Source organism: Phodopus roborovskii, unplaced genomic scaffold (assembly GCF_943737965.1).
Source record: "Phodopus roborovskii unplaced genomic scaffold, PHOROB, whole genome shotgun sequence".
NCBI lineage: Eukaryota > Metazoa > Chordata > Mammalia > Rodentia > Cricetidae > Phodopus > Phodopus roborovskii.
In genome coordinates this window covers 28,326,584-28,353,239 of record NW_026126482.1, presented here as the reverse complement: position 1 = coordinate 28,353,239, position 26,656 = coordinate 28,326,584, and the positions used below count along the sequence as shown (strand labels likewise).

At 37.5% G+C, this 26,656-nt stretch overlaps 1 protein-coding gene across 1 annotated transcript in view; it reads right to left on the bottom strand.

The window, feature by feature from the left end:
• Gmds (GDP-mannose 4,6-dehydratase) overlaps nucleotides 1-26,656 on the bottom strand; it is a 518,409-nt gene that overhangs the window by 271,287 nt on the left and 220,466 nt on the right. The window contains exon 7 of the mRNA XM_051194481.1: nucleotides 4,416-4,543. Within this exon, the coding sequence (XP_051050438.1) occupies nucleotides 4,416-4,543 (128 nt within the window). The remainder of the gene's footprint in view (nucleotides 1-4,415; nucleotides 4,544-26,656) is intronic.

The following is a 26,656-nucleotide window of genomic DNA, read 5'->3' as shown; positions in this document are numbered from 1 at the left end:
AGATGGAGAAGCCTTCTGTACACAGGGAATGTGACTGTATCATTTAATTGTGAAGAGAATTTTTAACACTTTCCCTGGAGATTAATCTTGAGGACCAGAACCACAGTTCTCTTTAGTTTAACATGTCAGGTCCATGTGTAGGGTATGACATCTTGTCTCATTAATGAGAATGGCTAGAGAGCAGAGAACAAGTAATGTTACATGTTACTCCTGAGAACTCTAAATGCCAATTATAGTTTCCTATACCATGTCCATAGGCTCTATACCTATAGAATCTGCAAATCCATTCTGTGTGCTTTTTTAATTTCTCACATGTATATATATATATATATATATATATATATATATATATATATATATGTATACCCAGACATATGCATGTTCAAATATGTGTGTGTGGAAGCCACATGTTGAAATCAGGTGTTTAATTAAGAAATACATTAGGACAAGTGTCTTTCACCAAGACTATAACTAGATGGAGCCTATACTTTCTTATTCCCAACTTACCAAGATCTGACAATATGAAACAAAGAGTGATGACTTCCTATATATTTCTTGTCTTAAAAGAATATAATACATAGAAAACTTTAAAGTTTTTTCCACAGGCTAGGATGTAGCTCAGTTATAGAACACTAGCCCATCAGGTAGAAAGTTCCATCCCTAGCAACACACACAAACACAAAAACATACTATACACATATAACTATACACATCATACTCTTTACACAACACACCCCATAGAATGAAGTCTTTGAAAAATACCACAGGAACACATCTTTATCTAAAAGAATAGTGTCATTTCCATGTTTTTCTAATAAACTAAACATTTCTAGAAAGACAACTGAAATTTTCTTCTGTCAGGTTTTGGAAAGGTGGTACCACTCAAGGGAAAGGGAATCTCTTGTGGTAAGAGTGTACTTCTGGATGGCTCCTGCCAATGAGCTTATCCAATATTTTCTGGCTAGAATTATGTTCCAGAAAATTTTACCAACATGGACCAATGTCAGAGCTTATTAATTAAAGTGTTGTCAAATTTTTGATGTAAGGACATGGCACCACTTTGTAGAGTATTATTAGGTATCTATACTTGTTTTGTTTAAAGGGTTCCTAGGTCAAGAAAGCCTGGGTCCCTACCTCAACCTAAACCACAAAGCAGTCAGATGTCATGTGTTTGAGGCAGTCATCCTAAAAAAAATTCTTAACTTTGCATATTATCGCTTTCTTTTCAGTATTATATGGCTTTAAGTAAAGCATATAAAATTGTGATTAATGGCAATTAGAATTGTGACCATGACATTTCTTCTGAGTCTATGTTGAAGTAAATTTATTCAAAAGCTCCTTCTTTGACAATATTCCACCATCTTTGCTACAACATTGACCATGGGAATTGGCTTGCCTAGACTGTCCATGACCAAGTGCCCTGTCACACTCCCTATGAGTTCCTTCAGTGTTCACGAAGGAAGGCAAACATGAAAACATACAAAGGCCCAGTTTGGGGAACAGATGAAGCTCTGAGTGAATATGTGCTGACAGTGTGAGCGGAAAACATTAACTAGGAAAATGCCAACTGCAAATAGCCCCAACTTCTCCTTTCTAGATATTTACAGCCTGATTTGCTCCCCTACAGAGATCCTCTCTACCAAGATTAGCTAAATCTACCTCCTTATTCAACTCTATATAATAACTCGCACCCTTATTAATACAATAGACCTGACTCTTCTATTTGGATGTACAATACAAACTTGCTGAATTTTCAGACTGTTGGTGTATTTGCATCAGAGTACACAACCCATCCAATCCCAGATTTTCTATGTACATGTCTGTGTGTCTGTCCTTTCTTCATGAATCTCAGTCCAGTCAGGTTAATCCCAAAGCTGTACAGGTCACACCAGCCCAGAGAAATAGTAAAGAAAATAATAAAAATATGTGGAAAGTTTCAGGGATCTAACTATGTTTTATGAAAAATATGAAAACTTGATAGCTTACGTTTGCATAAATATTTAAAACATCCAGCCATTAGCTCTAAGGTAATTAGTAAATTGTACTTTTTAAAATGCTGTTGGTTGACATTCTGAATACTTTAAAATGTTTATAAAAAGACCCTGGAAAAGTTGTAACAACTTGTTTATCCAGAATAGATTATAATTTAATGCAATTTTAACATTTGTTCTTCAAGTTGAAATATATTTTTTCCATTTAAATTATTCTTAAAGTATTTTGATCTATGAAACAGGACTTTAACAGGAACAGGAAATGACTGTATAAATTGATATAAAAATGTTTATTAGACAAAGGGAGTCTGTATCACATTCCTAACATAGTAGCTAGCATTGTATTAGAGCTGTCACATCTTTTTCATAGATGGGTAAATTGAGGTATAACCTCACTGTTGGGGTCTACTATGTTGAAGCAATTGTTCTCCATACATAAATGCAAAACCTCTAGATTTACCAACAGTTTTATGTTTAAATGAGAGGCACTGTGTGCAATTAATATTGGTCAATAAGACACCGGCATGACCTGTCTGATCTACACATGTCAATAACCTGATCACTTGTCAGAAAACACATGTTTCTTACACAAGACATGCTTCTCTCTATTTTTATGACTGTTGCCTTTAATTTTGGCAAAAAATGTAATCACAAGTCCCTACAGTAATCTCATTTTAATAAACTTAGAAACAAAAGAAATTCGCTAAATAAAAAGTAGCAAACTACAGATTTTCAAATAATGGTATTTCTTTTTTCAGGGACCAACTAATTTAGACTTATTTCAGAACATTTAAGTGAGAACTATAAAAAAGCTTCCTATGCCAGCAAATATGTTATTGTTGGAACCCTAGGAGCATCCTCCATATACAAAACCATTTGTCTTCTAGAATGAAAAAGCCTGAGCTGTCAAGTAGATGGCCTTACTGTGTGTGAGTGGCTGGGTTCCGTGCCATGCAACACTTGCCCATTTTTATTAAAAGATCTAATCACTGTAATCTCAGGTGGATCTTTTCATATTTTGGCTTTGGGGCATATTGTACTACACCATGTTGTCAAGCACTTATAACAGTGACTTCATTTGAGACAACCTTCTAAAAGTATTTAAGCCAAAATGTTTATGGACTTTTAATTTTTATATGAACACAAACAGGCCTTTGTGTGCATATCTGGCTGTACCTCTTAGAAGTGGTACTTGATCTTTCCAGTGTGAGAAGGAAACAGGGCCACTGGTTTTTCACAAAAGTCTCATATTTAACAGTCACTGCTTTATATTGGATTTTTGGTCGAATTAAAATGTCATTTCTCATTCCTTCTGCAAAGGGTTACATATGTTCATCTCAAAAGCATGCTGATAAAGAAAGAATGAAGAGAAAACATAAACAAGTTGAACTGTTTTCAAAATGTTCCTTTTGTACCTTTAAAATTCAGTGAATTTCTGAATTCTAAGTACAGTCTTTTTTTTCCCTCAAAGTAAAAAAACTAATGAATTGAATGTAATCCAGTCTATTTGATTCTGGAAGCAAGTAAGTTTAGAGATAGTATTCTCAGCATCTCTAAATATATGCAGACGAATAGCAGCAGGTTAAACATCTTGAATATTATTGAGAAAATAACATGCTAATTGCCATAAAACTTGTTTCCATTTAAGGTTTCAATTTCTCCAGCAATAGATATTTAAAAGCATGGTAATCAGAGGAAAGGAAAACTGGCTTAAAAGAAAGCAAAAAGAAAATTATACTATTTGCTTGTAAATCAGTAAACAAAAAGTAAGCTTAACATAATTTATAGGAATTCCAAGAGTGGAAACCCTTAACTATACCATAGCTAACTTTCTAACTCTACCATAATATTTTGTAACAGTACCATGATGGGTAAAGCTCAGCTGTGTGCAACGGCAATAAGTATGTAAGCTTATAATCTAGACTCTTTAGCATAGAACCTAAAACTTCATGACACCAGTATTCTGAGAACTACTTGAGAGACTGCATATTAAAGATCTTAGATTAAATAAACCAAAATTGGATATTATTTGTTGAAGATTTGAGAACCGGTAAATGTTGTGGTAGGAAAGGAGGAAAAGATGAAACCAGTCAGGTAGGATAAATACTTTTGAAAGTGAAGAATAATCTTCCAACACTATAAATACAACTTACACACCCATCATTCAAAGTACTAGCCAACACTTTTGTTTCAATCAAATAAAAAGAAAAACATTTTGAAAGATGTCTTTGTTAAATAACATACAGCATGCTCAATCTATGCTCCTGAGCTATGCAGCCTTACACAGAGTGTAACATGTTTAACCATATTTGTGACAGCAGAAGCTTGTATCTGACCACTTCTCGGTCAAGCTTCTCACTGCAGGCCTGGCATTTAATGTGTCAACCGATACAGACACTTTTAATGTAATGAGTCAGTTCCTACCTCTACATAGTCCTTGGCATGGCCCCAGTCTCGTTTGGCATCCAGATTTCCCAAACTGAAACATTCCAGTTGTCCAAGGTAAATCTTAGCTACTGACCGGCTAATTTTTCGAGTAACAAAATTAGCTCCTAAAAAGAGACAAAAGATGTATTATCAGTAGAGTACATTTGACATTTAAGAGTTTGGTGAACCAAACCCAGTATCAGCCTCTGGGCATTTCTTTCATCCCATCTCCCCCCTAAAATAATAATATAAAAAGAGGAACGATCATTAGCTGTCATTTAGAGAAGTTAAGAAGCTCTAATTCTAAGTGTCATATCAGCTCTACTTTCATAACAAACATTTCTTCTTTGGAGGATGTCTTAACATTCCTAATTTGCTGTTTCAATGTGTAACCCAGGCTTTAGGCCAAAGAAAAGCTATTGGAATGCCAGTTTTTAAACAGAAAATTCTAAAGGGTTGTATAAAGGGAAATGCCAGAATGGAAGACAGACATCTAAGACCACCCTGATTTTTTTTAAAACAAAAACATCATATATTTCTATTAATAAGGCTATTTTGGGGCCCATGGGAAGAGGGAGGAAAGTAACCATTCACAGGGTGAAACTAGTTACAGGAAACCCAACAGGAATTTCTTTGGACTGCCTTTCGCTTAACAAAATAAGTGGTGCTCACTCTCATCCAGAAACTTGCACATCCAATCAAATACAAAGTATAATATAGTTCCAAGTCAAGAGTTTCTTTGTACCAAACTTACTGTAAGATCATTTTCCAACTTCATGTAAATGCCATCTACAAAAACAGACTTCTGAATTTTGTACAAATATTTTGAAAAGTGTGGATAAATGTACCATAAATTAACAAATGCATTGTAATTTTTTAATTTTCTGTTTCTTAATGATAGCTTCCATCCACCTTTACTTTATTATTCTTCTTTACTTATTCTCAAGTAAAGAGATGAAGCCTCAAGTTAGATAGGGTGGTAGAGACCTGTAGTATCACCATGAGATACCAGGATACCCTGGCCTATATAGTAAGAGCCTATTCTCAAAACACACACGCACGCACACAAACACACACACACACACGTATAACATGTATGTTATAATTTAATATATATTTGCTAGAAATATATCTACATTTATATGGGGAAAGGGAAGAAGGGAGGAATGGAGGGAGGAAGAAGGGAGGGAAACATACATAGGAACAATTGAGATATTTCTAAATCGTTTTTTGTAAACTTTGGCAAGAATATAGACTACAAGTTCAAACACAAGCTCGAAACATTCACAGAGCTCTTGTATCATTTAAAGCACAATGAGAACAACAGGGGAAAGCAAGTGTTTAAAACCTTGAGCATCTCATGGGGGCCTTAAGAAACTGAAGGTGGGGGAAGTGATACACAGCTTAAGTCCCAGCTCTCAAGAAGTGGAGGCAAGACGATTAAAGCTTGAGTCACATTGAACACAACCTGATAACAACAAAAGAAATCATTCAGCTTTCCATGTCAACTGACAAAACACAAAGGACCATCAAGAAAGAACCTTTACAAATAAAACATTTAGTGGAATTTTTGTTTTGAAAATTTTTAATCTTCTATGGAATTACCATAAACTTAAGTTTGTAATTAAATACAGATTTATGTCTTAACTGTCAGGACTAAGCTATCATCTCAGAGCACACGAATATAACAAATTATTAGAGTAAGATCCCAATAAGAATTAGTGAGAGTTTTCTATTACTATTAAACTAATGTTCTTTGGAGTCCAAAGGAACATCTGACTACATCTGACTCACCTTCCACCCAGGATAACCTCAGCACTCACTCCACATCTGGAAATACATAGGTATAGCCTACTGTTAGGCAGTGCAGAGAGGAGAAGAGGGCCAGAGGACCATGCTGAAACATTTATCTTTAGATTTGCCTATTCTAGATACTTCATGGAATTCTTTTGTGATCATTTTTTAATTTAGAATAATAAGAAGGTTAAACATGTTGTACTTTGATTCAGACATCATTAAAATTGTATGGCTAATATTCCTCAGTAGGAAAACAACACATTTTATTTGCACAGCCATTAGCAGGTAAACACAGAATTTCTTTGTTAGGTTATTGCGAATAAAGCTTGATGGGAGATGTCATTCTGTATGTTTCTCATACTGGTTAATAAATAAAGCACTGTTGGCCAATAGGAAAGGAAGGTAGGAGGGACTAGGAGACAAGAAGGAAGTAGTACGGAGGAGTCAGCATGGAGAGCCTGGAGAGAACAGAACCGCCATTCCTCCACTCTCGGTAAGACCATGTGGAAATACATAGAAATGGGTTAATAATTAAGATAGAGCTAGCCGATAAGAAACTAGTAACTGGCCAACAGGATTATATCTAATACAGAGTCTCTGTGCATTATTTGGGGCTGGCGGCGTGGCGGCAGGACAATACCAGGCGGCAGGTGAAAAAACAGTACTCGTTAAAAGCTGATAGGAACATTTATGTACAAGTTTTTGCATGGACATATGTTTAATTTCTTTTAGGACTATACATAGGAGTGGAATTGGTAGGTCACAGAGTTGCTGTATGTTATAGCCTACAAAGAGCTGTGAACAATTTTTCAAAGGGGATGAGCCATTTTATATTTCCACAGCAGTGAAGCAGACCTCTGATTCCTCAGCAATCTCAACACTTGCCTTGGTGTGTGCTCTTTACTACAGTCACCTCAGGAGGTACTGGATTGGCTTTGACTTGTCTATCTCTAAAAAGTAACCAGCAATCATGTTTTTGTATTCTTATTGGGATGTTTTAACTGGTTTGCTAAAAACTCTTGATTGCAGAATTGTATGCACTCTGGATCCTAGTCTATGAAAACATTTTCTCACTGTGCACACTATCTTCACTCTTTCACTGATGCTCATTAAAGTATGAATTTTGTTGGTGTTGGGGTTTTTGTTTGTTTTTGTTTTGATGAAGTTCAATTTGCCTATTTTGGGTTGGTTATATGACACTGTGATGCTGCTCAAGGTTTTGTCCAATCTCAAGTTGTGGAGACATTTACATTTTCCTTTTATGCACTTGACCTGTTTGTTCCATATTTGGATTTGTACCATTACTAATTTTGTATCTGCTATAGTGAAAACACCCAGGTTTCATCATCTGCATGTAGATTGCCAGCTGTCCCACTGCCTACTAGGAAAGTAATTCTTCCTTCACTGAACTGGCATCTTTCTAAAACCAAACCACAAAGAAAAGCTTATTTCTGACCTTCGACACCACTCCTATGACAAATGTGTCTATTATTATATTAGCAATAACACCTTGTTGACTGCAGGTTCTTGGTAAGTTTTAAAAAGAGGACGTATGACTCGGTTCTTTTAAGGACTTCCTTGGCTATTTTCATCCCTTGTATTTTCATAAGATTTTTAGGATCAACTTCGAAGGTCTGCAAAAATGAATATTGTGGCTTTGATGGATTGCATTAAAACTTGTAACTCAATATGAAGAATACTTCCATTGCAACAACTGTTTGCTTTCCAGTTGATAAGTACAGGAGATACTTTTCTATTTAATTTAAGTCACTAAATTTCACAAGTAATTAAGTAATTAGTAATTTCCAGAGAGGAAGAGTAGTATTTCCTTTTAAAATATGTTTCTAAATACTTTTATTCATTGTGATGTATTTGTGAATGATTTTTATTTTCATGTTTAATTTTTAAAATTACTTTTGTAACCATATGCTTCACTAGTTAAGTCTTGAGAAGTTTACAATAATTTTTTAAAAAATCAATTCTTTTAATTGTTATTCTTTATCACATGGATACTAAGTCTTTAGAACAAAATTATATAAATTTACAAAATGAGATCTGAGACATTTGACAACTACTCCAAATGTATAGGTATCTGTAAAGATTAAAAAAAAAAAAAAAGCTCTATGAGGCTGAAGATCTGCCTATGGACAGGACTGATGAGGGGGGGATATTCTTCTGTGTGTGTGTGTGTGTGTGTGTGTGTGTGTGTGTGTGTGTGTATTTCTCTTATTGGTTGATGAATAAAACACTGTTTAGCCAATAGCCAGTAGAGGCAGGAAGATAGGTGGGGTGAGGAGATGAGGAGAATTCTGGGAAAGGTAGGCAGAAAGAGACCAAGGAGGGTCACCATGTAGAGACCGGGAGGATAGGATGCACCAGGCCTCCTCTGGTAAGATAAAGCCATGTAGGATAATAGACTTGGCTGGGTGTTGGTGTTGCACGCCTTTAATCCCAGCACTTGGAAGGCAGAGGCAGGAAGATCTCTGTGAGTTTGAGGCCAGCCTGGTCTACAGAGTGAGTGCTAGGACAGGCTCCAAAGCAATGCAAAGAAACCCTGTCTCAAAAAACCAAAAGAAAAAAATACACAGATTTAAAAAAATGGTTAATAATTAAGACAGAGCTAGCCAATAAGAAGTCCAAGCCATAGCCAACATTTTAATAATTAATATAGGGTCTGTGTGTTTATTTGGGGCAAGGTGGTGACAGGACCTGGTAGGACAAAAGAAATTACAGCAGCACAGGACAAGTGTCCAAGTGTTTGCCCACCCTGTCCCACCGAAGGAGAAGAAATATGATTAAAAAATACACTGTGTGCATGCATTAAATTCTTAAAGATAAATAAAAATATTAAATAAGAGAGGTAAAATTAATAGAGAGACAAGAGCTAAGTACCTGATTTTTCATTAAAACTGAATTTTGGCTTAGGATTAGAATAGAATTCCAGTAATTTATGAAATAGCCCTTCTTATGTCTTTTTTTTTTTTTTACTATATATTTATGTAGGGTGGCATTCCCAGTATTAACAAGTTTACTATTAAAACATTGATCAACTGTGAAAAACACTGAAGATGCTTTTCAATAAATATTTATAGATATCCTGCATTACTAGAATTTTAGCCAAGATTTCATCAGGAGAAATGAACATATATATTTATCTCATTAGTATGCAAGATTGGTATAATCTTTAGTAAACAGTATATTTATGTGTATAACACAGTACTGGTTTAAAATAACTGATTTATTAGTAGTAATGCTTGATATAATACATTTATTTCATATGTCTGTATGTGTGAATTTCTATAAAAATGTCTCTGGTGTAAGCTGGGTATGGTGACAGCTTTTAAATCCGAGCACTCATACTTACCTCTATGAGTTCAGGGTCAGCCTGGTCTACACAGAGAGCTCTAGTATTACATAGAAAGACCCTGTCTCCAAAAGACAACAAAACAAAACTCTCCCTTGATGTTGATAAGGTCAAGGATGGAGAGATGTCTTAAGCAGCTCTGCTCTAAGCAAGCACTGGAAGTTCTCACCTGTCTCACTTACAGGTTGGGCACATGGGACCAAGTAAGATTAACAGTTCAAAGGCCAAATCAATGAAAATATAACTTCTGTTATATAACATTTGATGCCTTGGCCATGTTTAAAATAAACCTTTCTTTCTCTTTCACCTGTCTTTATATGACCTCCACAGCAGTGGAGAAAAGGCAGCTGAGGGGAAGTTTTTGAGTTTACATCAACCCTTTTCAAACCAAATCACTTCAGATATAACAGTAAATTAAGAAGATTTAAGGAATCCTGGGTGGGGGTGGGGTGGGGTGGGGAGTTTGAGGGGGCAGACCATCACCCTGCTTTGTATTTGGGGGACATTATTTTAGTACCACAAGCTATTCTCAATTAATTTATTTGTTACTGTTGATGATTTTGACTAACAGTAGACTGCAGCCCTGTCCCTTCAGTGAGACTTCCTATTTAGCAACTGTATTTTGAAAAGGTCAGAAAAGATTAGGAGAATGATTTGTATTTTCTACTAAAGTCATTATTCACTTTTCATACAACCTAAGAGAAATATACAGAAGGTCTCATATCCATCTTTAACTCACACATAGGTTCTGTGCTTCTATCCATTGCCACATGCAAGCATTTCTTACATACATGAGCACTGCCTAATAGCAGTGAGAGTATGAAATGTGATGCCCTGTTGATGTCCAGGAGCTCCCTGACTAACAGCAGAAAGGCAATGTCAGGATGACAGATCTCCAGGAAGATGACTTGCCCTGTAGTTCTGGGTGGTTTAAGGATACCATGACACCTCTGATACATTTATTTATTTTTATTTTCACCTTGGAGGTTCAGAAACCTGTTTTCTATGTTTTTATATGCTGAATCCATGTACAAAAAGTAAAACCCATGTGCAAAGCTAAAATTTGTTTCACTTTTTTTGGTCTATACCATTACTTTTAATTTTTGTTTATACTATTACTTATAATACCAAAACTTAGAATTGCAATTATTTATAATTTTCCACATTCTAGGTGACTATACTTTGTTTCTTATGAGGTTCTGAAAACCATCATGTTGACTGTGGTTGTATCCTGGATACTGCCTCATTCCTGTGACAATAGGTGATCAGATGGCTGAGAAGCTAAACTAGATCAAAAAATTAGAAACTGGGTTAGCCCCCCAGCTTCAGCAAACTCCTAGTTTCCTGGTGTTGTTTCTATGTCTGATCTTGACATCAATGTATATACATGTGCTAGTGTATACACATATACACATAACTACCACTAATTTAGACTTTCTAGTATGATGTCATTGGGTACATCAACCTAATAGCCTTGTAGTCATATACCTTTTAAAACAAAAGCTGAAGGAGAAGAAGTGACAAAATTAATAAGAACACATCACTTAAATGGCCAGTATTACACCAGAGATACTGGATTCCCTTTTGTGTATGAATAGCATATTTACTGAAATCAATAAATTTGATAGTCTCCATGTATATATGTAGACAAATGCAGAAGAGGACAAGAAAGGATAAACATGATAAATGGATCGAAATCCCACAACAGATAAGTAAGGACCAAGCTAGGACACAAGCTAGGAAAGTGCTGAGATACAAGGCTGTTTTTCTAGTTCTACTTTTGTCACAGATTTTTTTTTTTTTGCTTGTTTGTTTTGGCAGTGGATAAGTACATAAAATATACTGGATACTGACGGTGTAAATCTGAACATGAAGTTTCACAACTTTAGTTCTGAATGCCATTCTAACTACACATAAGGTCATTAAGTTGTATACACTTTGGGTCAGATTAATTTTGACTTGTGATGTTTGTATTTCCAAGTGTTTGTTTTGCTATTAATAAAAAAGTTGATTTAGCCGGGTGGTGGTGGCACATGCCTTTAATTCCAGCATTGGGGAGGCAGAGGCAGGTGGATCTCTGTGAGCTCAAGACCAGCCTGGTCTACAAGGGCTACACAGAGAAACCCTGTCTCGAAAAAAACAAAACAAAACAAACAAAAAAACTAAAATGAAAAAGTTGATTTAATATCAGCTGCTAATCACAATATATTTACAACATTCTACTTCCATAGAGACTTTTTTAAAAGACAGAATGTGATGCAAGTCACTCTATTTTGACTCTCTGAAAATAGTGAAGAAACGGTGTAGCATGCTAATCAAAATGAATGTATTTCAAAGAGATATTCTTTACAATTCTAAAATTGACTAATTTTCCCCCAGAAGTATAGCAATTATGAGTATGTTGTAATATTTGCTATGTGAATGTAAATATACAGACAAGATTGTATGTGCACATGGGTCCATACACGTATTTATACAGTTTTACCTGTCACCATACAAATTGTATTTGAAGAAGCAGTAGTTTCTCTTATAAAAAGTCTATTCCAATGCCCAATACTTCATTTAAAACTTTTCTGAGGCTACATAAAAAGTACAAAGTTTGCAAACAAGAAGTCATTCCAATTCATCCTGAACCCCAGGTGAACCTCTGGTTGGGGCCCTGCGTTTCCCCTGTGGCGATCTCTGGCCACCCGACTGAGAGCTGCCTGGGCTATGGCTTGGTGTAGACAGGGTGTGGAAAGAAGAGGCACTGAGAAGGTCATGGCTGGCTGAGCACATACTGAGATCAGAGAGACCATACCTCATTTCGCTCACCAAGCCTTGCCAAGAGCAACACTATTTAACTGCAGGTACTCACAATGCAGCGGGCATGTTTAAAAGAATCCCAGGCTTGAAAGAGGACAATGTACAATGTGCATTTTTTAGGAGGGGTGCTATCTTTTGGCAAGTGCTTCTAAGTATGTGCTTAGAGTGCTGTTCAAACAATTTTGTTATTTTCATCACATTTTCAGTGCATTACCACAGATAGATTCAAAAATTCATAAACCCTTGTTTAAGAGTTTCTCTTAACTTTGGTATTGTTGACCTTGGGGCCAGAAACTCCTTTGGGGGACTATCCTGTGTATCCCTTAGGTTTTATACCCTCAGCTGAGACAACCAAGTATTCTACAAAGTTGCCACAGTCTCCAAGGAGACAAAAACAGCACTTTAGTCAAACAGATCACTGACAAATAAATCCCAAGCAATCAAAACAAATTTACATATAAAAGCAACTTCACCCACAGATAAGCTGTTATTTCAAGTCTTTCCATTCATTGTATGCACTAATACAGTTCTCAGAGAGTTGGTGAATATGAAATCTTTAAATTGTGACTACACAAAGGTGAATTTTAATCTCTAAATTAGTGTGACTCTTAGTCTGGCCCTATGAGAGGGGTGGCAGCTGAGAGTACACATTTGGGAACCATCCGTTTCCAGTCCGGAGACTGGCTGAGACCACCAAGAGGGAAGTGAACAATAAAACAAATGGTCCACAAACCAAGTTCACTGACACTGACCCATTTAGGGTCAGACAGAGGAGGAGGAAAAGTCTGCAAACCTGTGTCCAGGGAGTGCCCAAAAATCTTCTGTGTAATGAAAAAAACAGATGGTGAACTAGCCACAGGTACAGCAGCCCAAAGGTGACTCAGGCCTGAATCAGACAGCTTCTGAGGAGTCTGGAAAAACTTCTGGAGAGGACAGGACTGAAGATGGGATGAAGGATGTGACCAGAAGGACCTGTTTAGCATGTTCATGGTCCTTGGTTCCATCCCCAGCACCACTGTGTAGGATGGGGAAAGAAGAGCAGGCTAGAATAAAAATACCTCAGACAATACATGTAGACGACACTTTCCTGAAAGCTTTTTCTGCAAGGTAGAAAAGTAGTGATGATTTTCAGAAAGGGAGACAAAGTAACATTTGCAAGCTGGAAGGAAAGACATAGTGATGAGGGAGAAACTGGACTGGGAGCACCAAAAACCCTTGGCATCAGAGAGTGAGGGAGGGAGCTGGGAGAGGAGGAAGGCTCTGTGGACAGTTCATTTCTGGGCACTTGAAAAGGCAGAAAGAATACACACACATAGGTGTCATGTGCACAAATGAAGACTGAAGGCTTCTATTTGCTCTGGAAGTCTAAAACACTCCCTTTCCCTAGTCTCTGCAATGTGACTGCTCAACTTCCCAAACACTCTTAGTTAAGCAGCTTTTCTGAACCCCTTCTAGTAGGCCACAATCAGAGCAGATAACTGGTTTACATATCACACCAAGGGTATTACTGTGCTCTTCCCCCTTTTGCCTAGTGCTAGTGGGGGCTTGCCTGACTCTACCAATCTGATTGCACCAAATTTTGTTTCAGAGGGACAGCCTACTTGTGTTTGCCCAAAGAATCCTCTCTCCTGCTATGTGACTGAGGATCAGCTGCAGCCATGGCAGGACCTTGTGGTGATGTATTTTTATGATCTAATAAAGCCATTAGAGATCAAAACACTAAGCAGCTACAGCCATAGAGCCAGGCAGTGGTGACACACACCTTTAATCCAGCAGCCACACTAGCCAGCTGTAGAGGCCAGGTGATGATGGTACACATCTTTAATCCCAGGACTCAGAAGACAGGCAGACAGAACTCCGTTAGTTCAAGGCCACACTGAGCTACACAAAACTGATCCAGTCTAAAAGAGAAACAGCTCACACAAAGGTGATCTCATTACTTGGGATCACATGCCTTTAATCCCAGCACTAGGGAGGTGGAATGAGGAGTGATGTGGCTGGGTAGAGAGAGAAATATAAGGTGGGAGGAGACAGGAGCTCAGAAGATTGAAGTCTGAGGCTTGGTGGAGAGCAGTGCAGTCAACATTGTACTCTGAAGATTCGTGGAGACAGGATCACCCATTTTGGTCTGAGTTCTGTAAGAGCTAGTGGCTTGACTGCTTTGCTTTTCTGATCTTCAGCTTGAACTCCAATATCTTTTTCTGGGTTTTCATTATTCATGTTATAGGACCCGTATGAACATTCTTTGGGTCTTTCTCAAACAGCATTAAAAGAAACCCATTTCTTCTGCAATGAAGGATACAAAGGTGCTGGTGACCCTCGCTTTGGCTTCATAGAAACAGAGCTTAAAAAAATTGAGACCAAGATTAAAGCTACACACACAAAGAGATAAAGGACAGCCAAACAGACAACAGCCAAGTTTTGGCTCTAAATAACTTTAATGTCATTGTGCCATTGCTACACTTGAAAAATGTCCATACAAACCTGTTTGCCTATACTTAATTAGTTATTTTCCATAAAACTAACATGAGGTCTTACATTTCTAAAGCCAGAGTCTTAGAAAGCCCAAAAGTCCAAACTTGATGAGCAATTCCATCTGGGTCAGAACTTCAGCATTATTCCTTCGGGAATTCCTGTCATTGCTATTATGTGCCATTCTTGTCCCCACATTTCTTTCTTCCAAATATCTATTTAAAAAATCTACATTTTCTAAATAATCCAGCTACAATACTCTCTCTTCAGTGGTCATGGAGGCCAGAATAGTCCCATGTGATCTGTAACCTGTCACCTCCCCAGTGTGTCTTCTTTACCGTGTGCACCTTAACAGTTGTGCCATGTGGTACATGTATCCCAGTCGTGTCTTTATGTGTAGACCCCTCAACAAGAAGGAGTCTCCCCTCTTCTAGAGATGCCATCTATTGGCAGGAAAGTTTTGTTTACACTGTGCCCCTTTTACTGCTGGACACCTCAGTTATCATCTCTGTAGGTATCCCAGGCTATTCCACAAGGGGTAGAGCTACTTCTCCTCTGTCTTCCTCAGCCCTTGCGAAGACTACACGCTCTTATTATACACCAAGCTATAGTTTTCTTGTCCCAACTGCAAGTTTTTAATGACAAGCATAATGTTTGTCACTTTCAATGGTATCTGGCATGGCACCCAACACTTGATAGATGTTTAGTCACCCTTTTCCTAGCAAGGGGAGAAAAGAAGCAGAGCTATTCAGTGGTTTAAATAGCAAAAAGAAAAAAAAATCCTTTTAAAAACAATATACAGTGAGCTTGATTATTTCTTCCATGATAGCTCCAAATTCTCAGGCATGCTTAAACTCTGAATGGGATATGCTTGTTTCTCAAGGCCACACATAGTTCAACACATCAAGACAGGGCCACTGATGGCAAGTAATGACGAAGAAATCACCTGGCTATATCAGACAGCTTGTGTCCATACTGAAGACATGTAAATTTACTGACTGCCTTCCTAAGGGTAGGGATTTCTACAAAGGACTAGGCCCCCACTGGAAAAACTTGGGAATAATCTAAACAAGAAGGAGCATCTCTTTTTCATAAGTACATTCAATATATCTAAGAAACACAAGCTCCTGGGATTAATATAGAGATACAAATATCATCTTGTGAAATCAACTTCCCCTACCCCCCCCTTTTTTTTTTAAAGGAATGACATTAGCATTAAACAAATGACTTAACCACATATCATTTTATATTTGTGGTTTATTTTAGAATTCATACAGCTATTTCACAGAATGACAAGTGTTTATATATTTAGTTGACAGTGCTCAAACTTAAAACTATTTGACTAAAATTTTATTTCAGCTTCCATCCCAGGTCAAGAGTGTAGTGACATTTAAGAAGTAAAGCAGGGCCACTTTATGTGAATTTCATGTTCAAAGTAACTCTAAAGAAAAACCACTGGCTTACAGCCATCCCAGCATGAAGCCTGCAAAGTAAGAAACTCTTCAAAAGGCCTTTGATTCCAATTCTTCATCTGATAGGAAATTAGGACAAATATCTATAAAATGAGCAACTGTGTCTCTGTCCACGATGATTTTACTTAGCTCTTTGAAATGGTTTTATTGTTCTTTCCTGTCACAGAGAAGGAAATGCATGCAAAATCCTGAAGGGGGATTTATAAGGAAAGCAAGCAACATTGTGTCCTCTGTAGTCACTGTCACTAGAAAGTTTGCTTGGTTCTAAGAGCAAGAATAATTAGAAATAAATGCTGACCACTAAGTATTCATATGAAAAATGTGTGTGTGTGTGTGTGTGTGTGTGTGTGTGTGTGTGTGTGTGTGTAAATGATCAGAGAACAAAAATAAAAGGAAAGGAATTTTTGATATTCCTACTTGTCATATGTCTTTTTCTTACAAGATTATCTACCCCTTCTTGATGTACCCATTCCTTTGGACTTCCCATTCAAAGGCCCGAGGAGAGAGGAATGTATAGTGTTGTAATTTTTAAAAAGTGGCTCGAGAAAGACACCAGGGCCTTGAGTATGATAGTCAAGTAACTACCACTGTAATATATTCCACCTATAGTATTCTGCTTTACTCTTATTGTATTTTAAGTTGTGAGGAGACACAAACTGAATCCATTTCTCTAGGTGGGAGACTAGTAGTGGTCACAGTAGTAATGATAATGTGTTAATAAGCACATTATCACATAGTATAAGCATACACTATTTCCTCTAATGCCCATAACAAACTTAAGTGAAGTCTATTATCATCCAATTTCACAGATGAGTAAACCATAGCTCACAAAGCTTGAGAAATTAATGTAAAGTCACTTCTTTAATAAGTGGTAGGGCCTGACTGAATCTGAGCAGGTGACTAGGTCCGTATCTCAGCCTGAGGCAATTAGAAGGAGGGGCTAAGGGTGTGGATCAGTGGTAGAGCAAGTGCTAGGAATACTTGAAGTGTAGGGTTCTAGTCTAAGCACCCAAGAAACGGTAGATGAGGATAAAGTTCCATAGCAAGCACTGAAAGGGAAAGTGCAGACTCGATGTTTTGAAAAGAAAACCCAATATGGCATTTTGATTCAAAACAAAATGTAGAATAGCAGTGTACAAGTGGAGGGGGTAAACAGGGATGAGGGACTCCAGTTGGGTAGAGGAAAGGGAATAAATACTGAAGAAGGAGATGGACGAGTAAAATAACTAATGATTTCTGAAAAAGTCTTAAGGAATCATACTATTAACTACACACACACACACACACACACACACACACACCATACCACACCACACCACACCTGTATAGTTTAAACGAAATTTTCCTATCTAGGTTGACTGCTTTCCCCTAAGAGCCACAGACCATGTAACAGTAACAATTATAAACAACATCAGGCATGAGAAATCCTCTTTTGAGTTGTTTGTAATGATTGTTCAAGAGACTCCCAAACTATATGCTATTGGTATTGCCCTGGTTGCACTACAAAGGTAGAAGTTTAAGTCCTATTATGTAAGACAGCATTAACTTCAGACACAGAGCCCAGAGGCCCCTGAGTTGGAAACTGACCTAAAAACCACCTCCATGAGGTCAGGCTTTCATGGTACCAGAAGGAAGGAAACAACCAATAGTCCTATCCAGGTATGACACCTATGAACAATAATGCCAGGCATGGCACAATAATCCTAAAAGTAATGTAGTGGCAAGCATACCTTGACAGTAAGTAGCAGTTCTCTAAATGGACTTAAGACCCCTCAATTAGAGGCAAATTATGCATGGTACTGGAACCCCAGCAAACTACCCTGGATTAGTTAAGCCATGGATCTTGGAGGAAAACCTGCAGGCACAACTTTACTAAACTAGAATAATATCTAACTATATTCTAAATGTTTGTCCTTATATCCACAGATAAGTCCTTATATCCATCCCTCATCAAGGAAAGTCTCTTTGTAACAGACAGCAATCATTATAGAAAACCACAACCAATCAAAATGCAGGATTTTAGAGCCCACCTGAAACATCTACAGCAGAGCTCCTGCATCTAAGGCTCAGGGATTATTACAAAAGACAGAACAAAAGGTTATAAGGGCAAGAGGAACCTGGAGTTTTCTGTGAGGTTGTGTCTCCTAGAAATAACAAAAGCACACCCATGAAGTCTCACTAACACGGCTATCTAAATATGACTAGAACTCAGCACCAAATTCTAACATGGAAAGAGGAAGGCCCACGAGGCCTCAACACCACACAAGGAACTACAGGCAACTAAAGAATGCTGAGAGCTGGAGAAAATCTTCTCTTGAGAAAAGCACACCAACTAGTTATCCAAAACCAAATGGTCAACCCTAAAAACATGTACATACAAGTTTCATTACATACAAGTATATTATAAACATGAGCATACAAGTAACATTATATGGGGGGCTGTATTCATATATTTAGAAACATACACAACAACAATTAAAGAAAACGAGGCCACAATTTTGAAAGGGGAGTGTAAAATAATATAATTATCTTTTAGTCTGAAAAACAAATTTTAAAGTCATAAGAGTGTAATTTAAATCATATACATGGGCCCGAGACACAGTTCCATGGTAGTGCTTCCATTAGTATGTGTGTGCACATTAGTATTGTGTGTACACTGCACTGCACAAATGTATACCTATATGCTTTTCAATAGTATACCTAAAAGGGAAAATGGTAGTTCTTTTTCTGAATTCTACTTTTTAAATAAAGTCTTATGTTCTTCACAAATGATTTTCAAAGGATCATTAATAAAAGTACATGGAGAGGATGTGGAGAAAGGGGCACACTCCTCCAATGCTGGTGGAAGTACAAACTCGTAAAGCCACTTCGGAAATTGGAATGGCAGTTCCTCAGGAAAATGGGAATTAATCTACCACAAGATACAGCAATTCCACTCTTAGGCATATACCCAAAAGATGCACATTCATGCAACAAGTACATCTGTTCAAGTACGTTCATAGGAGCATTATTTGTAATAGACAGAACTTGGAAGTAACCTAGACACCCCTCAACTGAAGAGTGGATGGAGAAAATGTGTTACATTTACACAATGGAGTATTACTCAGTGGAAAAAAAAAATGGAATCTTGAAATTTGCAGGCAAATGGATGAAACTAGAAGAAACCTCCTGAGTGAGATAACCAACTCACAAAAAGACAAACATGGTATGTACTCACTTATATATGGATTTTTAGACATAGAGCAAAGGATCACCAGCCTACAATCCACACTGCCAGAGAAGCTAGGAAACAAGGTGGACCCTAAGAGAGACATACATGGTCCCGCACAGAAGGGGAAATGGACAAGATCTCCTGAGCAAATTGGGAGCTGGGATGGGGGGGTTAGGAAAAAGAGAAAGGGAGAAGAGAACATGAGGGAAGAGGAAGATTGAGTCAGGGAAAGAATAGAGCAAGAAAAATGATACCATAATAGAGGGCACCATTATATGTTTAAAGAGAAATCTGGTGTTAGGGAAATGTCCAGAGACCTATGAGGATGATACCAACTAAAAATCTAAGCAATAGTGGAGAGGATACCTTAAATGCCCTTCCCTGATAATGAGAATGATGTCTACCTTATATGCCATCCTAGAGCCTTCATCCAGTAACTGAGGGAAGTAGAAGCAGACACCCAAAGCTAAACACTGAGCTGAACTCCTAGAATCCAGTTGCAGAGAGGGAGAAGTAATGAGAAAATGGGTCAAGATCAGGCTAGAGAAACCCACAGAGACAGCTGACCTGAACAAGGAGGAGCTCATGGACCTCCAAACTGATAGCTGGGAAACCAGTATAGAACTGACCCAGACCCCCTGAATGTGGGTTTCAGTTAGGAGGCCTGGTCAGTCTATGGTTCCTCTGGCAGTATAACAAATGCACTTTAGGAGCCCACTTCCCATGGAGGGATATTCCCTTAGCCTAGAGACATGACAGAGGGCCTAGTCCCTATCTCAAATGACTTGACAGATTTTGATGTTCCCTCATAGAAGGCCTCACCCTCCCTGGGGAGTTGATGGGAGATGGGATGGGGGGGTGTGAGTGGGTGGCATGGGAGGACAGGAGAGGAAACTGGGATTGATATGTAAAATAAGAAAAACATATTAAACAAAAAAAATCACAAAAAAAGGGAAAAGAAAAAAGTTAATGTTTACACGTACAAGGCATGGTGATAAGCTTTCTCGTATATTCTCCCTTATTGCCTGCACATGATCTGATTAGGAGGATGACTCTCAATAGGTGACTCTGAGGTATGGTCATTCTTTCCGTGTACAAATGAGGAAGAGTAACCTGACATAGAACTTTCAAGTAGCCTGAGCAAAATCCTACGTGGACATTCTGCAGGAAGGTGTGGCATCAGTTAACAGTGTGGTTTCAAAATAATGTTACATATAAATTATGAAACATTATGGAGAAAAACACCTTTGATTCAACTAGACAATTGTGTTAAGTATCATCTCACTTAGCAGGAAGGAATATTTTGTTTGATGGTAATAACCATTTCCATTAAAACAAAGATCACTTCAGAAGCTTTTCATGGCTAAGCAATTATACTACATCTATCCACAGAGAATAAGATGGGCCAGACAGCACTGTAATACCCACAGGTACATGTCATCTGTGGACTATCATAGTCCACTCTTAGAATGGCAAATGAGACGGTATCACTTTGTACTCCAACCAGAAAGGCAAGGCTTGTAGCCAACAATTAACCACTTGTGAACAGGCAAAACGGTTTTTAAAATCTATTAAGGTGTATGAACTCCAATAGATTACTTCACACCTTTATTTCAAAATGGGTAACAACTGTTGTCCCCACCATTACCACCAACGAGTTAAGGTTCCAATACTCATCTACAAAAGAAATCACAAAGCACTTTTGATAAAAGTACAAATAAAATAAGGAGCTGGTGGCACTGGTTTGCTCATTCCTTGGTGTTACTATACAAAGTGACTGTAATTTTCAAATTGCAATTCTGTGGAGTAATCTACTTCACAGTATTCTTCACACAGGGAGACAGGGTGCTTTCTATCCATTGTATTATCACCTAAAGTGTCAAATTGGACATGAACTTCAAAAATTTTGAAGGAAAACTCTCATTTATACGAAACCTCTCACACTTTATTGCTGTAATTATGTGTGTAGTAAAAGATTACCTGCAACCTGTTTTAATGGCTGTCTATTAACAAACACTGAGAGATTTTTTTTTTCTTGTTGAAGGTAACAGCTAAAGATAAGTGGGGGGTGGGGGTCTTATGGATCACCATGTGGCTAAAGTGAGAGCTCAATCTTGAAAGAATAGGTCAAAGTTCTTATATTACAGCTCTGCTGACTGCTTTCCTGAATTACATTTGCCATGTATGACTCAATGACCCATAACCAGAATAGTCTGATATGGAGCTATAGCAACAAGAGTGTTAAATACTTGCTGTAGCTCCATAAAAGTTTCCAAAACAGCGAAAGCAGTGTTCAAAGAAAAACAGTATCTTACTTTTTTGTTCCTTGTTTTTTTTTTTTTTTTTTTTTTCAGACAGATTCTTGCTATGTAGCTCCTGTTGGCCCCAGAACTCACTTTATAGTTACATTCAAGCTGACATTGAACTCACACAGATCTCCCTGCCTCCTCTGCATCCAGGGGGCTGGGACTAAAGGCATCCAACTGCAATAATATCAACTGTTATGAAGGACATTCATACAGTTTCTCCAAGAATATTTTTTTCCAAAATGATTTTTTTTTAAGTGAAGCTGTAGGGCATTGGTTTCTTATGTTCAACTTGACTGCTATTTTATTGGGTGGTTTTGCTGTTATTTTATTTTGTTTTATGTTGTAAGATATTGTTCAGCAGAGTCCCCAGTGTCTACCTATTTAGCAAGTATCAGGCAGTTGTGACAACCAGAAATATCTTCATACACTGGACATGTTCCCCTAGGGGACAAAGTTACTCTCCCAACTTCTCACTCCCCTAGCTTCACCAAGAGTATGAAACAGATCTTTAAAGCAAAAACTAACCAGTATAATTTAGAACAGAAGAAATAGGAAATTATTTTAAGATTTACCCTAATTTATGTAATTAATTTTGTATAGGAATGACAGCTTAAAAATTCTGAAGATTAATTTATAATAATAAACTTTTACAAAACAGACACTTGGCATCTAAAAATGCTCAAGACTACTACTAAACCCACAAGTTCATGAACCTGAAAATGTCACCGAGGTAAACACTGTGTTTAGACAGATATATATGATTTCTTATGAAGCCCATATTTAGAGGAATGTGCTATATCATCTAAATCTGGCTCAAAATCCAAACAGTGGCAGCACACCATCCATTTGTGGGTAGTCCTAAACTGCTAGTTATCTTAAGTACTTTATAAACTGGGTATTACCTCATGATTTTTAATGCATTTTATTAGTTTTATTTCATTTACTGACAGCTTATTGATACTCTAATCATTTGTTTCATATCACATTTATATTTTATTAAAAATAATGCTTTATGGGCTAGGGAGATATTTCAGTGTTTAAGAGCACTTGCTGCTCTTGCATGGGACCCAGGTTTATTTCTCAGAACCCACATAGTGGCTTACAAGCATCTATAGTTCCAAAAGATCAAACAGGCTCTTCTCAACTCTGAGGGCACCAGGAATGCAAAGCTGTAGGCCAGTGACAGACTATCTCAAACAAAAAGTAGAAGGTGCTTGACGACCAACAATCACAGTTATATACATGTGCCAGGCACACATGTACCCTTTCCCACAAAAATATACTTGTATGCATGCATATATCATACACTCACACAAATTTTTTAAATTCTTACACACAGATTTCATATCTAAACAAGGTTATTATGGCTCCCCTCTCCCAGGACCATTTTCAGACTCAGTTGACATTTGTTAGATTTATGATCTTAGTTCTTTCCTTCATGAAAAAAATAGGATGAATGATTTGAAAATGTTTTTCTCCCATAAATTCTCAAAGTATTTTGGGAGAGCTTGCTATTCACTAGTTCTTCCATTAGAATTATTGTATAATTTTAGTTATAAAATTTAGAAAAATAGAAGTATAATGGGGATGTCCTTCAGTATATATGTTTCTCTTATTGGTTGACGATAAAACACTGTTTGGCCAATAGAGTCAAGAAGACAGGCAGGACTATGTGACAAGGTGAATTCTGGGAAAGGTAGGCAGAGGGAGACCACAAAGAAACATTAGTAGAGACCAGGAGGATGGGACATGCTGGGTGTTCTCTGGTAAGATGAGGCCATGTAGGAATACATAGATTAGTAATTATGGATTAATAATTAAGACAGCTAGCCAATAAGAAGCCCTAGCCATTGGCCAACAGTTTATAAATTATTGTAAGTCTCGGTGTTTATGGGACTGAGAAGGGTGATGGGACCTGGTGGGACAAGAAACTCCAGCAACAAAAATATGCATGAATATGCCCACATATATAAAGAATACATGTTAAACAAAGCAGCCAAAATGTCTCCCAAAGAACTTTTTGAGTGTTAAACCACCAATCAGTTATTCCTAAGTTTTTCAACAGTACTTTCTGATGAAGATGATAATGAAAAGCAAACTACTGATTCCTCAGCTCAGTGAAGATGAGTGATGAAATACACAGTAAGATAAGCACAGGATACCCTTTGATGGTACACACTAGGCTTCAGCAGAATAGGGAAATTCTAGGGAAACTAAGGAATTGTAGTGGAAGACACAATTGTAGAGGAGACTACAAGCAGAGAAGAAGCTATGTTACATGTGTCATACATTATTGTTCCAACAAACATGGAAGGGAAATGAAAAACTCAAAACTCTCTGAGAAGAGAGAATGTTTTACCCTAGCTGAGTAAATGTCCTATTCTTGATTTCTGTAAAACTAGAACCCAAGACTACATGTATGCTAACTATGCAGGTGTTCTGCTATTGAGGTACATTCCTAGCTCCAAATGCTGTTAAGCACTTAAAAGAAAGAGTGGGAGGAAAGTAGAAAAACCATGCCATCTACATGGAACATAATTTTTAATCAGGGCCAGGGATGTCTTGGGATAAAGTCAATCACTGTATGTCCCTTACCACGGATTAACTAACTAGCAGCCAAGGAGGTAGGTATATTTGTTCTAACTTCACCTCTTCAGTCTACTGTCTACTCTAGAAGTAGCTGCCGCTACAGTGCCCAGACTTTCCTACTGAGTCACCATAAGAAACACATCCTTATCCAAACAGGTGGACTAAAATATGCTTCCCACATCTCACAGGGGTGATGTCTTCAGAATGGGAGCCTAGTCTGGACATTGTGCACTGGGTAGTGTTTACTAGGCATACCCTGGCCTGACCATTCTTTTCCTAGTCTGGACCCTGGCCAGTCTTACTGAAGACTCAGCCTCTAATTCTACAGTCAAATTGAAAACAAAAACCAAGAGCATTCAATATTATATTAATTTCACCCTTTAATTATGATGCCATAATTATCAGAGTTAGGAAATCCAGTTTAACTTAATCACTTAATTTTTTCAACGTTTTGAACTTAGATGTAGGATATGTCTTGTTTTTGTTTCTCCATAATGTTAATATAAATACATTTTATTTTATTTATAATAAATTTGTGTTAATATTATTTACAAATTGACAAATCTGTAATCATGACATGCTAAAGTATTCTGGAGATGTACTAATTAAAATATAGTGGACTGATTGCAAGACATAGGTGATAGTTTTATTTAACCTTCTAATGCAATGAATAATAAAAGCAAATATAAATATTATTGCTATATTTACTAAGTAGACTTCATTATAATATTCTAATTTACAAAGCAGTCTCGAATATAAGAGTAATTTGCAGATATGGTGGAACAAGCCTGTAATTCTGAGGCAGGATGATCTCATATTTTGAAATCACCCTGGGCCATATGGTGAAGTGAGACCAGGTAGGGGTCGGTGGTGGAGAAAGAATCAACAACTGGCAAATAGTGTATTTGAAAAACATTCAAGTGTCAATATGTATGAGAAACTTTAATGAAGCAAAGACTCTTTGTCATATATTTACCTCATGCTTTAATCTATATCAATAATATCCTTCAAGACAGCATCACAGTTTTCCTAATTCTAGTTTTTCAAATAAATCTAAGAATACAGGCAAAATTTTGCATGTCAATTTTCTTCTAGAAACTGAATAGCTTAAATAATAAACAATATTTTTTTCCCAATGAATAATTAAGTTTGAATTTCCAAAAGAAAGGGGATCATCACTGCCATACCTATGGCAAGAGTATACTAAGCTGTAGTTGTACATATTAAGAGTTTTTAAAGTGTATAGTGCTCATCAGGGTATCGCAGTTAAATAAGGATCAGGATAAACAAATAGGCCGAATAGATGTTTATTCAGGGAGAAATAACTTACAACCTAGACAGATGAACACCAGGAAATTCAACCCGATCCTCTCCTGTCCGAGTCACGCCAGAAAGAGAGCCTTTCCTCGCTCCCCTCCAACCTCCTTCCACAGGTCACTCCGCCCATGGCTCCACCCCCAATGGGCGTGGTCAGTGCCACAGATGGACTATCTCACTACAATTCCCCTTTTAGTCTAAAGAAAAGATTTAGGCTTAATACAAAACTATATACAAAACAGTGAATAACAAGTGTGCTCTAAGAAAAGGAAAATTGAGAACAAAATGACCTACATATCTAGTCCTAGGGTGAGGGCATAATGGAGTTTACAATAGAGTTGTCCTAAACTGGAAAACGTAAGTCTAGTACCTAATATATCTAACTAGGAAGAGAGAATAATAGTTGTGATAGTTTAATCTTCAACCTCATCCAGACCTGAGAAGGAAATTAACAATACTAGAGTAGACAGGAAATGCGGATGGACAACTTCCAAAAGGTGCAGCAAGGACAGAAACAGCAAGCCACCTGAACAGTCACCCTAGGTCTCACAGTCACGTTGGTACACCCAGATTTGGCTAAGGCCAAGAGAACTTGACAGACCACAACAACAGCAGGGAGGTAGAATGGCTGTCTTACCCTGACTTGGCAAGGTCAAGCAGTCTTTTATATTTGTCTCCTGCAAGCATATAGGACTGCATGTCCAAATCAGTGGTCAAGGTGGGGGCAATTCTTTGCCCAACAGGCCATTAGCTGAGGCGAGATTGAACTCTAGCAGGAGCAACAACAGTGTCCAACATATTTTCGGGAAAGTGCACGGTGCTGTCAGGAGCAACAATGTCTCATGTCAATGGAGTACTAATATTAAAACATTTAAATGCCATGTTCTGCATGTCTATGAAGT